Source organism: Leucoraja erinacea, chromosome 20 (genome assembly GCF_028641065.1).
Source record: "Leucoraja erinacea ecotype New England chromosome 20, Leri_hhj_1, whole genome shotgun sequence".
In the NCBI taxonomy this organism is placed as follows: Eukaryota; Metazoa; Chordata; class Chondrichthyes; order Rajiformes; family Rajidae; genus Leucoraja; species Leucoraja erinaceus.
The window spans coordinates 15,711,870-15,727,249 of NC_073396.1; the positions used below are offsets into that span (position 1 = coordinate 15,711,870).

A 15,380-nucleotide genomic window follows, 5' to 3' on the forward strand; every position below is an offset into this window, starting at 1 on the left:
GGGGGGTGGGGGAAAGAGTGGATCATACTGCAATTCACGCAGAGGTCACTTCTTTCAGTGTAATGTGCTCAAGATTAAGGCAAAGCTAATTACAAAGGGTTAGCTCATGCATAAAAGCAGGTGGAAATGAGTCCAATTTCTTGGCATTTTAATTTAAGTGATACCGGATATGTATTAGTCACATATGAAGGCACAAATGTCAGTATGTGCAACATAATATCTGTTCCAATTGCTAACAAAGCAGCAGCTAATAATAGTTGTGTAGTAAGGAACTGCAGATGCTGTTTTACACCAAAGATAGACACAAAATGCTGGAGTAACTCAGTGAGACAGGCAGCATCTCTGGAAAGATGGAATGGGTGACGTTTCTGTTCTCGACCGAAATGTTTCTGGTCTCGACGCTGCCTGTCCCGCTGAATTTCTTCAGCATTTTATGTCCAGCTAGTAATAGTTACTCTGTTCAAGATGTGCGGATTTGTGACAGATGTTTTATGGATTTAACTGCATAATTTGCTTGATATCATATTTACAATCCATCAAAAGATGACTCAATAGCCTGCTGGGTTTTTTCCATCCAACAAGAATCTCATCATTCATTTAAAATTTTCACCACACATTACAAATTATTTTGAATTTTATTGTGGATTTTTCTTTTTAGGATTTACGTACTTTTGGTGCTCAAGGCAAAAACTCATGGCAAAGGGGACATAGATAGAGGATAGTCAAACCACCAGAAACAGTCAGGGTGAAAAGGCCATTTCAGGTGTGGTGCCACGTCAGCTATTTATGTGTACAATAAATTAATGTACCCAAGACAAATATGTTGATGCTACAAAGATAGGTTGCACTATTTTCTTTGCATCCTTCAGCATTGGCTTGAATGCCATTGCCCACTCCACCCTACTCTCAATTATCGCCACCGAGGTTGAACCCACGTTACACCCATGATGAGGATACCACTTTGCAACAAAAAAATTCCAATGAACTGATAGAATCTTGGAAATTATCACCGTTGTTTCACAATCATCTTCCACAATCTGGAACCTTTCAAGAAAAAAAGACTTAGCCTACAAGCAGACGATGTGAAAGGAACTGTTCATACATGGTGCAGTGAGATGTGTGGACTGTAACTACCAGTACCCTCGATACATGCATCTCCCGTAGGGTCGAGGAAAATCCAAGGCACACAACACTTTTCCTATTGTAAATGAGCAAATAGGCCAATTAAAACAGAAAGACAGAAGATTTTGTTTATTTCATAGGAGACAAGTCATAAGAATCAAGAGTCAACATCCAGCAAAGGAGACAAAAGGATGTGAGATAAAGAGAGATGAATGAAATGTAAAGCCAGAGGGAGGGATACAGATGGAAGGAGACTGGGTGGGGTGCACAGGAAAGAAAATAAGAGTTGGTAGAATAATTAAATTATTCCAAATATTCATACTCTTAGGTTGTAATATACCCTAGCGGAATGAGGTGTTCGTTCAGTACGCATGTGGCCTCACTTTGGCCACAACGGCGGCCCAGGACAGAATGGCCAGTATGGGAAGGGGAGTTAAAACGGTTAGTCGTAAACTATTAGAGATCCCCTCTAACCTATTTTCCAGCATCCCCTATCTCTCCACTACAGTCTGTAGAAGGGTCCTGACCTGAAATGTCACATATCCATTCATCTACCGTGGCTGCCTGACCCCAGCGTTACTCCAGTACTTTGTGATTTGCTCACTATTCCAGCATTTGCCGTTCCTTGTGTCCCCAGAACCACACTACCTTTTTCCATAACACAGTGCCATCCATAATGTTCGGGACAAAGACCCATCATTTATTTATTTACCTCTATAGTCCACAATTTGAGATTTGTAATAGAAAAATAATCACATGTGGTTAAAGTGCACATTGTCAGATTTTAATAAAGGCCATTTTTATGCATTTTGGTTTCACCACAACAGTGTTTATACATAGTCCCCCCAATTCAGGGCACCATAATGTTTGGGACATAGCAATGTCATGTAAATGAAAGTAGTCATGTTTAGTATTTTGTTGCATATCCTTTGCATGCAATGACTGCTTGAAGTCTGCGATTCATGGACATCACCAGTTGCTGGGTGCCTTCTCTGGTGATTCTCTGCCAGGCCTGTATTGCAGCCATCTTTAGCTTATGCTTGTTTTGGGGGCTAGTCACCTTTAGTTTTCTCTTCAGCATATGAAAGGCTTGCTCAATTGGGTTCAGATTAGGTGATTAACTTGGCCACTCAAGAATTTACCATTTTTAGCTTCGAAAAACTCTTTTGTTCTTTTAGCAGTATGTTTGGGATCATTGTCTTGCTGTAGAATGAACCGCCGGCCATTGAGTTTTGAGGCATTTGTTTGAACTTGAGCAGATAGGATGTGTCTATACACTTCAGAATTCATTATGCTACTACCATCAGCAGTTGTATCATCAATGAAGATAAGTGAGCCAGTACCTTCAGCAGCCATACATGCCCAGGCCATAACACCCCCACCACCGTGTTTCACAGATGAGGTGGTATGCTTTGGATCATGGGCAGTTCCTTCTCTCCTCCATACTTTGCTCTTGCCATCACTCTGATATAAGTTAATCTTCGTCTCATCTGTCCACAAGACCTTTCTCCAGAACTGTAGTTGCTCTTTTATGTACTTTTGGCAAACTGTAACCCGGCCATCCTATTTTTGCGACCCAGTGGTTTGCATCTTGCAGTATAGCCTCTGTATTTCTCTTCATGAAGTCTTCTGCGGACAGTGGTCTTGACAAATCCACACCTGAACAGTGTTTCTGATCTGTCAGACAGGTGTTTGGGTCTTTTTCTTTATTATAGAGAAAATTATTTTGTCATCAGCTGTGGAGATCTTCCTTGGTTTGCCAGTCCCTTAGCGATTAGTAAGCTCACCGGTGCTCTCTTTCCTCTTAATGATGTTCCAAACAGTTGATTTTGGGAAGCCTAAGGTTTGGCTGATGTCTCTCAACAGTTTTATTTGTGTTTCTCAGTCTCATAATGGCTTCTTTGACTTTCATTGGCACAACTTTGTTCCTCATGTTGATAAACAGCAATAAAGATTTCCAAAGGTGATGGAAAGACTGAAGGAAAGACTAGGTGCTGAGAGCACTCTTATACCTGCATTAAGGAGCAATTAAACATACCTGAGCAATTGCAAACACCTATGAACACCTATGTGTCCCAAACATTATGGTGCCCTGAAATGGGGGGACAATGTACAAACAAACAGAGCTGTAATTTCTACATGAAGAAACCAAAATGTATAAAAATGTATTAAAATCTGACAATGTGCATTTTAACCACATGTGATTTTTTTCGATTACAAATCTCAAATTGTGGAGTAGAGGCAAATAAATAAATGATGGATCTTTGTCCCAAACACTATGGAGGGAACTGTAGCAATGATTTGGTCTAATGGAGCAATTTCCCTCAAGGATGCTAATATGAAAAAAAATTCAAGTGGTAAAACAGGAAATTCAATTGCTTTCCCCATCACTACCCAACATCATAAACAAACAGATTATTGCTCAGTAATCTATTATCTGTTCCATCTGCTGCATAGTCCATTATTTTAATTTCAACAGTTGTACTGTTGACAAGCACCTCGACAACTAAAATCAGATTAAAATATCCTTACAAAAAAGACACTGCTACAGTAAGCAACAACACTGTGGGGCCACTGTGAGACCAATGAACTGCATCTAACCACAACACCTTGGAAAACACATGATGTGGCTGCTTTTCAAATTATCCACGTCCAATCCTAGTTGTGACTACTTTATTCTCCAGATATTTGATGAAGGAGGTAAGTGGGAAAGGGAAGGAGGAAAAATAAAATATTGCCAAGATGTACCGCACTGCATAAAGTGCTTTACATTAAAAAGGTTGGAAACACATGCATTCTGTTACTATCAAATGTCTATAAAACAGCATCTTCCACAAAATGTCTACCTCAAGAAGTAAAATGGTTTGTTCTGGCAGTCAATAAAGATACCAATAGCCTCCAGCTGAAATGCAGACGAAATACCATACACATGGGAGAACATTACAAGGCAGCGAATTGTCTTAGCAACGAGATAATGCATTAATTTTACTCTTGCAACTCTTCCAATTGCATCACATCCTCTCCATTCACCAGCATTGGCAACATGCTGCACAGTGTGTGTGTGTTCTAACAAGCTACAAAATATAATGCATAAGAATTAATGCATAATTCAGGGAAAAACCCCGCTGAAGAAACATGGTATAAAAAGAAAGCCGGCCCAATTGTATAAGTTCCAGTGATTTTACTTGGAAGCCCAATTCAGGTGCTACAATTAGCTTCAATGCTGCATTGTCCAAGAGCAGATGGGATTCAGAACATTTGAAAAGTATCATAATGGCTTCTAATAGTGAGTTAACAGCGGCGGCGGAGGAGGCAGACAATCGCAGCCATTTACCCGGGGGGACGGGTAGACGGGACCGCCGTTGCTGCAGAGGGGGTGGGGGAGAGAGGTGAGTGATGCACTGTCCCACTTAGGCGATTTTTCAGAGGACTGCCGGCGACTGCCAAACATAAAAACTGGATACTGGTACGGCGACTGTCAGATTGGAACACACAAACACATCGCTTCCTTCACCACCCCTTTATGCAGACAAGTGGGGGGACACTATCTAAAATGTTTTTACAATTTTTACAATTTACAATTTAAAGCTTGAAAAACGTAGGTTCTCTCTCAAAGGCTCTACCAAGACATCCCTAGATACATGGAACCCTTTCTTGGAACTTGTTAACTCTCTCAACTTGTCCCCGGACTCGGAAGAGGACTGAGTGCTCTCCACCATTGTTCTGCTCTACTGCAGCTGCTCTCCCTTTAACCCCCCCACACTTATTTATTTAATTACTTACTTATTTACTGTTATTAGTGACCCCTTTTTTTTTTTTTAAGTACTTTTTGTTTAGTTTATCTTACCATATTTGTGTGGATGTGTATGTATGCGAGTGTTGTTTGTCCCCGTTTGGTTCCGACCTGATTCGGGTGGGTTGAAGGTGGGTAAGGACAAGGGCTTTGAGGGTCGCTTACATACTGTTGCACAATTATGCCTTGACTGTCACTATCTGTTATCATTGTATGTATGCAAATTGCTGTGAAATTCAAATAAAAAGATTTAAATCGAAAAATTCATACGGTGCAAAGCCAAGGTGAAACAGACACACACCGTGATGAACAGGAAGGTTGGCGTTGAAATTAAGACGGCTAAAGCACAATGTATGGTACGTCCTTTAAAAGAAGGGCGGAGAGGGGTAGAGAAGGAGTGGAGACAACTTTAACGAAGCCAGAAATACGCGGTTGGTTGTGAAGCTCGGCGGACATTTAACATTACCGGTCGGTTATCCTTGGTTCTGAAAACTACTGCTTACCTTTTTTTCCCCCAATGAGCCAATGAAATTCACCGGTCAGCACTAGCTACAACCTACGAGAATCTCAGAGAACATTCGACCTTCTGGCAACCCATTAGGACCTTTTGGCGACCCACCTACGGCTCGAGAATTCTCGCTACTCTCCATGGTGGCTTCATTCTAGTCACTGCTAATTTTTCAACATGTTGAAAATTCAGGCAACATGTGGAAAATTCAGGCAACATGTTGAAAAATTCCCAGAATGCGGGAACTCCTCACGACCATGAAGGCGACTTCCCGGCAACCACCCGCAAACATGTGGCGACCATTTGGCAACTGCATGGTCTAATGCAGTCGCCTAAAAAGTCACCCAGGTGGAACAGGCCCATGTGAGAGAGAGAGAGAGACGGGACAAGCAGTTTGTGAATGAGGCGGGAGAGGGCGCAGTGCAGGAAGCGGCATCGTCAACCCGGTTGAGTGACAGGAGCGGAGACCAATCTGCATGGCGCTGACTGACCAATCTGCGCATGCGCGTTTTTTACAATTTTTAAACTTTAATAACTTTTGTATTATACCACCGATGAAAATGTGACCTCTTTACACCTATACTCAAATCATCTCGTTATGAAGGCCATAATGCCATTAGCTCTCTTTACTGTGTCATTGTCACTTTTTTGCATTTTCTCAGTGGCAAAAACGCTATAATTCTACACAGTTTTGTTTCTCTTTTTGAACTTCCTGTGGTTCATATCTATGATTTGCCTGGATAGCGTGCAGAACAATTCACTGTATCTCAGCACACGGTAATAGTAAACTTATACCAAACACCCCACCCTGTCAAGCACCTGATGACCTGTGGCAGAGTACATGGATCCCAGGATGGATTAATCAGCCGCCCGAGCCCATGGAATTGTTTGGCAGAAAGTCGTCCTTTATCTGCAGGGAGTGCTCGGCAATCAGAATGAACTAATCACTGCAATCTGTTCAGAATATACATTTTCCATAGTTGCACAGGTCACACCCAGAACAAACAGGCTCTACCAGCCTAACAGCCCTGTGAAAGAACGGCAATAATTAAAGAAGCTAAGCCTGTACTACCTAACTGAGAGCAAGTAAATTAATTCTTTATTCATCATTTAGCAAATGCCAAGTGTAGAGAAGAATGCTGCCCATCACACAAGCACAACAGCAACAAAAGTGACATAATGCTATTAGGCGTTGCCTGGACTTTTGTGCGTTGATCAGGGTTAAATACATTAAAGGACATCTTACATTCAAAGGTAATTGAGAATGCAGGATGTAAATCTCATAATGCACCAATCCAACTTTACATGAAGAAATTATAAGACTAAATTTATTACTTAAGTGGATTAATCAATCAGAGGGTGTTGATCAGTGTCACTCATTTTATGTCATACTTTGTAGCAACGCCCACTAGTTTAACAGAAAGCTTCCCTGCCCTTGCTCTCTCACTTTTAGAGTAATGTGCTAATATGAAGTTACCTATGCTGTCACGTTAATAAAGTATTTGGATCTTTATCACGGTGTAAGACTTTGGTTATTCCAACAGCAGAAGCTCAACAGAGGGGCACTGAGAGTAAAGGTATCATGGCCAAAATGTAGCTGCCTGCCAAGACACGGGTTAGGAAATTGGAGAGGGGGGCTTCACCGGATTTAAGAGATAGTGAAAGAGTTTAGAACTGAAAAGGTTAAGAGCGTACGGGTTTCCAAGAACATTATAATCTTCTTGACCAGGCATTTAGTTCAATAATTTCAGATAATCAGCCTATCGAAAGTGTTTTTTTTTTTCAGATTTCCAGCAAAGTTTTTTTCTTTTAATAATTTCAGACTAAAATTTTGGCTCACAAGTATTTCAACCAACTGGATATCTTGCATCTTTACCCGTCTGACCACCATCCCTTAATCTATCACACAATGTCTCTCCTGCTCTCGGCACTCTCACAGGGCTCAACTTTTGTCCTTTTTCCCCCACCCCCAAATTAATCTGCATCTTTAAACTAGTTTTATATTTCCCCCATCTCTGATCAAAGGGTCGTCAATATTTCAAATTGATATTCCTCCCCCTGCATACAATGTAGTAGTTTCATTGACTGCGGTTAATGTGGTTAATTAATTCCATATTACGTGCAGATAAAAAGCAATGGACATAGAAAAGCACATGATAGAAAATGCCTTTCACACTTCAGAGCACCCTGCATTGCACACTGCATTGAAGCACTTTTCAAGTACATTGATTTTGTAATGTGATGCAAAGTTCAAACAATATTGGTGGATATATTGGAAGGCCAACAACAAGCCAATGTGTATAAACATTCTTTGATGATATGTTTTTAATTTCAACATCCCTCAACAGGAAAAAGCAGCCCACTTGATCGGCACTCTTGCCATCCCCTGAAAATCCACAAAACCTACTGCAACAACTTGCCAAGGTGTTTCGACAAACCCATGACCTCCATCACCTTTGACAATGGTAGGCATACAAGAACCCCACCATGACTTGGAAATGCAGCATACTCTGTATTTCCAAGTTTGGCATCCATGATGTCTGACATCCATGAAGAATGTAGGGATGGGAGGGAGGGAGGAAGGGGGATTTGCTGGTTACATGAGAATTCTCAAAAAAAAAAGCATCACAACATAAAAGGAGATTGATGAACGCAGAAAGGTAGATATTACCTTTATGGCTTTAGTAAACAATTTAACAAAGCCCTGCATGGTAGGCTAGGCCAGAAGGGTAAGGAACATGGAATGAAAAATGTTGGTTAATAGGTTGGAGGCAGACGGTAGTGATGGAAAAATGCTTTTTGGAAATTGTGACCAGTGGTGTACTGCGGAGATTGGTGCTGTCATCTTTGTTACTTATGATGTATATTAACAACTTGGATGTGAATGCAGAAGGTAATGATTAGTTTGTTTACATGAAAACTGGAGGTGTTGTGGATGGTGAGGAATGTTATCTTCAAGCTACAGCAGGGCACAGATCAGATGGAAAATTGGGTGGAGTATTGGTTGACAATTTAATCGCAAAAAGTTGTGGGGTTTATTTTGAGAAGTCAAATAGGGTATATACAGTAAATGGTACAACCACTACTGCATTCAAATACAGAGTTTTCTGAAAGTGGCAAAACAGCTGAATGGGGTGGTGAAGAAAGCACAGATCAGGGTAGGGAGTGTAAATTGGGATGTTCTGTGCAACGTTACTGATGAGGCAGCTCTTGGAACGTGGTGTCCAGTTCTGGTCACCACATAATAGGAAGGATGCGATTGTGCTTGAGAATACGCAGAGGTGAGGTAGGTAATCAAAATATGTTACACATGGTTGGGATATCAAAAACAAACAGGCATAGGTTTAAAGTAAGAGGAATAAGCAAATTCTTTGAGGTAAGTTTATTTTCTAACACAGAGTCGTTGATATCTAGAACATTCTTCCCGAGGAGATACCGGAATCAAAGACAATTACTATGTTTAAGAGGCATTTAGACAGACACTTAAATAGGCAAATGTATTTATGGTTATGGACCTATTAATGGGCAAACGACATTCATATAGATGGGCAAAAATGTTGGCCGGACATAGTGGACGAATTTCTATGCTGTACGAGTCTATGATTCAATAACACATCAGAATTCTATCCATAAATCTTTAAATAAATTTCAGAACTATATGTTCTTATCCATTTAAATAACAATGTTTTACATTAAATGTGCTGCCAGTAAAAATGGTGGAAACAGATTTAATAACTTCAAACAGAAAATGGGACATAGAGCTGAAAGGGAAAACTGCGATGACTGGGGGATAAATAAGGTTTTAGCACCTTCAAAGAGCTAGCAGTGGGTTAAATTGACTGGTATGCTAAAGATTATGTTATTTTATCCCACTCAGTCACTGGATGCTCACCATGTTGATTGATGCAGCAAGAACCACTATTGGATTTTCAGACAACCACCCACAGGATATTTAGATAGATCTTCATAATGACCCGACTTTCTTAACAGATAATTATTTGAAGGGCAGTCACTTGTGAACAAACATACCAGCCAATTTGCAAACAGCAGGATACATCAAGCAACTGTGAGATGTATGGGCAATTAAAACTTGGCAGAACACAGAAAACTCTGACTAGGATCATAAAATCTTACACACAAATATAAAATATGGGTACTGTGATAAAGACTAGACTGAAAACGCAGGGAAAGACTCCTAGGACGATGTACAAATAACTAAATATAGTGAAATATTTTCCTTATTTATCACTTATAGAGATGTTTTATACATTGTTGGATATGTCGGTGGAGAAAAAGCAGGTAGCATTTAATGCAAATAAATGCATGTATTTTAATTTGCGGGGTTCAATACAAGATAAAAATATACAGTAAATGCAGGACTTTAGGAGCATTGATGTACAGAGGGATTGTGCAGTGCAAATCCACGATTGCCTGAAAGTGTCTACACAAGTAGTTTAGGTGGTAAAGAAGGGTTACATATTCTTGCCTTCATTGGTCAGAGCAGTGTGTATAAAAATTAGTAAGTTATGTTGCAGCTGGACAAATCTTTGGTTAGGCCACATTTGGAGTAGTGTGATTACCGTGTGTAATTGCCAGGCTGTGGGAAGTTTTTGGAGGTTTTGGAAAGGGTGCAGAAGAAGCATGCCAGGATGTTGCCTGGGTTAGAGCGTATTAGCTATAAAGAGAGGGTAGACAAACTTGGATTGTTTTCTCTGGAGCACTGGAGGCTGAGGGGCAAGCTGATAGAATAGAAACCTATAAAATTACAAGAGGGGATTTGCGAGGCAAGTATTTAACTCCGAGAGTCATATGTGCCTGGAATACTCTGCCAGGGAGGTGGTTGAAGCAGATAAGATAGCAATGTTTCAGAGACTTTCAAGCAAATACATGAACAGACAGGGAAGAGAAGGATACAGATATTATGCAGACAGCTGGGATTAGTTTAGCTTGGCATCATGGTTGGCACAGATATGATGGGTTGAAGGGCCTATTCCTGTTGTACTATCCTATGTTCTGGCAATTCTATACGTTAAGGCTAAACAGCATTAATGCAATAGGCAGCAAAATAAATTAAATGAATTACTGCGCTCACCATAACATGCAATGCCAAATCTTCAAAGAGGATTTGCTGCTAATCAGCTTACAACTGCACTGCCCTTGCGTACAAGCGAACATTAAAAAATGTCTTTTCACTCTCGTTTTGCGTAACATTTGAAATAATGTACACTTTTTGAGCATTTTATGACATTGCTTGATATTCCTTGATATTTTATTTATCTGTTGCATGAGAATTAGGTGTGTGAATATCAGAAAGACAAGAGTTTAATGTATATCCAATATCTCTCTGGATCAAAATCTTGGAATTCCCCACCTAACATTGCTGTGGATTAATAAGCAAGGGGGCAGATCCACAGCTTCTCAGGGAAAGCGGTCATGGTTATTTGAAGTCAATCTTTACCACATGAATAACTAAAGAATAGTTATTCTTCACCACCCTATTATTAGGCAGATGAGATGGCGAAGAAAGCATGTGGCATGTTTAGTCAGGGTTGGAATGGTTGGGAAGTTGTGTTGCAACATTAGAAAACACTAGTTAGATCACAGAGTCTCGGGTGCAGTTCTGGTCACAACACTATATGAAGGTTATGATTGTGCTGGAGAGAGTGCAGAGGAGATTCAACAGATGTTGCCCGAATTGGAGGACTTCAGTTAAGGGAAATATTGGATAGGCTGGGCTTGATTTCCTTAGTGCAAAGGAGGCAGAGGGGTATACAGATGTGGATAGGGGATGCAGTTAGTTTCCCAGAACGGAGCAGTCAAAATCAAGAGGGCATAGATTTAAGATGAAAGAGAGGGGGTTTTAAAGGGGATTACATAGAGAGTGTTTAATGTTGGAATGTGCAGCCATAGGAGGTGGTGGAATCCAACAGAATCACCACATTCAAGAGATAATTAAATAGGGGGCAAAGGTTGGCAAAGGGGATACACATAGATGGACAAAGTTTGGCATGGAAGTTTGGCTAAAGAGCCCGGTTCTGTGCAATACAATGCTAGGACCCCAATCAACATTATTTTCACTTTATGTAAAAAATTGGACCAATTACGATGAAAATGCTTATTTCAACCAGTCCAGTCTTGATGCAGGATATTTTCCATGGATTCAGCCCTGGCTACCAAATCCTCTCTTTATCAGCAGGGTCCATTTATCTGTGCCTTCTGCTGAAACTCCAATTCATTGGATTGTAAAAATAAATTACAATTAGGTTTAGCTCACCTGGGGGGGCTGAGGATTGGGCCCATTGATTTTGTCCTGTCAACTTTTAATCTCGCTTTACTAATTCCTCCTTCTCTCTATTGGTGTTAAGCATTAGACCCATCTTCTGATTGGCCTCAACTCATCCTATCCTATCCTCATTCTTTTGCTGCAAAGTGATGAATTGCTTCACATGATGAATTGCTTCACCAGTGTTCTGCACCTGTATTCTTTCCAGCATTGTGCTTCTTGCCTTTTCACATTCTCCAGTGCCCTCATTGTACAGTCACAGTGCATTCATGCTCGACAATGAACAGAAAGGGATGTCTCCTTCGTCACCTATTACTGGACATTGTGCATGCACATTTGTGCCAAGCACAAGTGAGGAAAAACCTCAGAAGCAAAAAGAAATCTATTTTCTTATGCAGGTAAATCCCAAGCACCTATGCTTCAGAAAAATCACACCCATGTAATCCTCCCTCCTGGGAAATTAATTATATTACTCCATAACAAGCAAATAATCTGCAGCAGATCTGGAGAAAAAGAAAGGATAAATGAGGGAGAGAGGGGCAACGCAAGTGAGGATGGGGATGTACGAGAGAGGGTGCACCATGAGCGAGGGCATCTCAAAGAGCATGAGCTATCCCAACGCATTCTTCAGAGATATATGCTGGTTTCATCTCTATAGGATAAGAAACCAACACACCGATTCCTGGAATAATAACATTTGCTCACCTTCATAACAATCTCGCACAGAGTCAAAGTAAACGTAGTACTGATCATTGCTGATGAACAGTAGGCTAAGCCAGGAGTCGAAGGAGTAGATAGGAACAATGAAAAGGATTCGGAGAATGTAACGCTGCTCGTTGGGCCTGCTGTAGTGTCGGAGATGCATGTAAATCTGTGAAGAGATGGGAAATGAAGAAATTATGAAAATTAAGAGATTACACATTGCCCTCCATAATGTTTGGGATAAAGACCCGCATTTATTTATTTGCCTCCGTACTCCATAATTTGAGATATGCAATAGAAAACAACAAAAAAAAACAACAACAAAAAAAAATCACATGTGGTTAAAGTGCACATTGTCAGATTTTATTAAAGGCTATTTTTAGACATTTTGGTTTCACCATGTAGAAATTATACCTGTGTTTATACATAGTCCCCCCCATTTTAGAGCACCACAATGTTTGGGACACATGGCTTCACATGCGTTTGTAATTGCTCAGGTGTGTTTAATTGCCTCCTTAATGCAGGTATAAGAGAGCTCTCAGCAACTAGTCTTTCCTCCAGTCTATCACCTTTGCAAACTTTTGTCATGTTGATAAACAGCAATAATAGACAATAGGTGCAGGAGTAGGCCATTCGGCCCTTCAAGCCAGCACCGCCATTCGATGTGATCATGGCTGATCATGGAGGACCAAACCTGTGCCAATGAAAGTCAAAGAAGCCATTATGAGACTGAGAAACAAGAATAAAACTGTTAAAGACATCAGCCAAACCTTAAGCTTACCAAAATCAACTGTTTGGAGAAGAAAGGGAGCACTGGTGAGCTTACTAATCGCAAAGGAACTGGCAGGCCAAGGAAGACCTCCACAGCTGATGATAGAAGAATTCTCCCTGTAATAAAGTAAAATCCCCAAACACCTGTCCAACAGATCAGACGCACTCTTCAGGAATCAGGTGTGAATTTGTCAAAGAGCACAATAGCAGAAGACTTCATGAACAGAAACAAAGAGGCTACACTGCAAGATGCAAACCACTGGTTAGCTGCAAAAATAGGATGGCCAGGTTACAGTTTGCCAAGAAATACGTAAAAGGGCAACCACAGTTCAGGAAATAGGTCTCGAGGACAGACGAGTCAAAGATTAACTTATATCCGAGTGATGGCGAGAGCAAAGTATGGAGGAAAGAAGGAACTGCCCAAGATCCAAAGCATACCACCTCATCTGTGAAACACAGTGGTGGGGGTGTTATGGCCTGGGCATGTATGGCTGCTGAAGGTACTGGTTCACTTATCTTCATTGATGATATAACTGCTGATGGTAGTAACATAATGAATTCTGAAGTGTATAGGCACATCCTACTTGCTCAAGTTCAAACAAAAGCCTCAAAACTCATTGGCCAGCCGTTCATTCTACAGCAAGACAATGATCCGAAACACACTGCTAAAGCAACAAAGGAGTTTTTAAAAAGCTAAAAAATGGTAAATTCTTCAGTGGCCAAGTCAATCATCTGATCTGACCCAATTGAGCATGCCTTTTATATGCCAAAGAGAAAACTGAAGGAGACTAGCCCCCAAACCAAGCATAAGCTAAAGATGGCGGCAATATAGGCCTGGCAGAGAATGGGAGGACAATGTATAAACACTGCTGTAATTTCTACATGGTGAAACCAAAATGTGTAAAAATGGCCTTTATTAAAATTTGACAATGTGCACTTTAACCATATGTGATTTTTTTTCTATTACAAATCTCAAATTGTGGAGTACAGAAGCTAATAAATAAATGATGGGTCTTTGTCCCAAACATTATGGAGGGCACTGTATACATTTAAAATTAAAATTTTCATTAAATCAATACATTGTTTATTCATCTAACAGCATAAACCAATGAACCTTTCAGTGCTTCCGACTGCTGTTTTTAATGAGCATCAAAACATATTTCTCAATCACCAACAGCTTGCAACACCATCCCACTCTCTTTTCTGAAGACCACAGGTATCCCAGATGGAGACTTTTGGCAGCAGCTTAAAACAGATTGATTAGATGAACCCATTTGCCTGTGATCGTCAGCCACATTTTATCATGTGCGTCTGTAAAAAGAAAGGTAACTCGCATTTACACTGGAAAATAATTTTGGTGCTAAAGAGTTACTTTGGAAAATAGTTACAACACAAGCAAATTCCCCATATAGCAAATAAAATAATGTATTTGTTTATTTGAAATGTTGATTTGGAGTGCATAATTACGTTGGACGTCAAAGAACAAAAGTGAGGCAAGGAATTTTCACCCACAGGTATTACAGGGATCAACACCTCACTGCCTACATGAGTGGTAGAGAATGCATGTCATTGTATTTATTCTTGCATTTATCATTACAGCATGAATATTTCTTACACAGAGCTTCGTGTGAACAATTGATTTCATTCCAACCTGGTATATATGTCAATACACTGAACTAATCTGAATCCAAAATATTAATTCCATCTAATAAGTACTTGGATGAGGCTTGATGGGCCATAGTTTCTTGCTAATGTCGGGCCTTGGTGAGACTCTACCTGGTCTATTAGAGTTTTGATCTTAATAATATTTTTGACTCAAAAGGACTGGAATGAGCCTTCACCAGCTGGTTTCTGTGATGCTGGGTTTGTTGAATGGGAAGCAGTTGCATAGATTATACACAAATTCTCAATTTCAGAAAACCCCTCACATCTGAAAACCCCTCATTCCACCTTTCCTATCCTCCAGTTTTGTCATTTTTGTCCCACCATCCATTGGCTTGCCCCTTCATCTGGTTCAGGTTCCATCTGCCATTCGCCTCTCCCTTTACAGTTCTCATTATCACCTTCCTTAACAAATTGCAGCATTGGCTGTCTTTGCATTCCCACATCATCTGCCTCTTTCTTCCATCTGCCTCCATCCATCATTCACATACCTCGGTCTCTCAACCTCCACCCTCTCCCTCTGTGAACTGGCTTCATCT

At 40.5% G+C, this 15,380-nt stretch overlaps 1 protein-coding gene across 1 annotated transcript in view; it reads right to left on the reverse strand.

Moving 5' to 3' along the window:
* Window positions 1-15,380, reverse strand: part of tmem184a (transmembrane protein 184a) — a 57,459-nt gene that overhangs the window by 12,158 nt on the left and 29,921 nt on the right. The window contains exon 3 of the mRNA XM_055651354.1: window positions 12,412-12,577. Within this exon, the coding sequence (XP_055507329.1) occupies window positions 12,412-12,577 (166 nt within the window). The remainder of the gene's footprint in view (window positions 1-12,411; window positions 12,578-15,380) is intronic.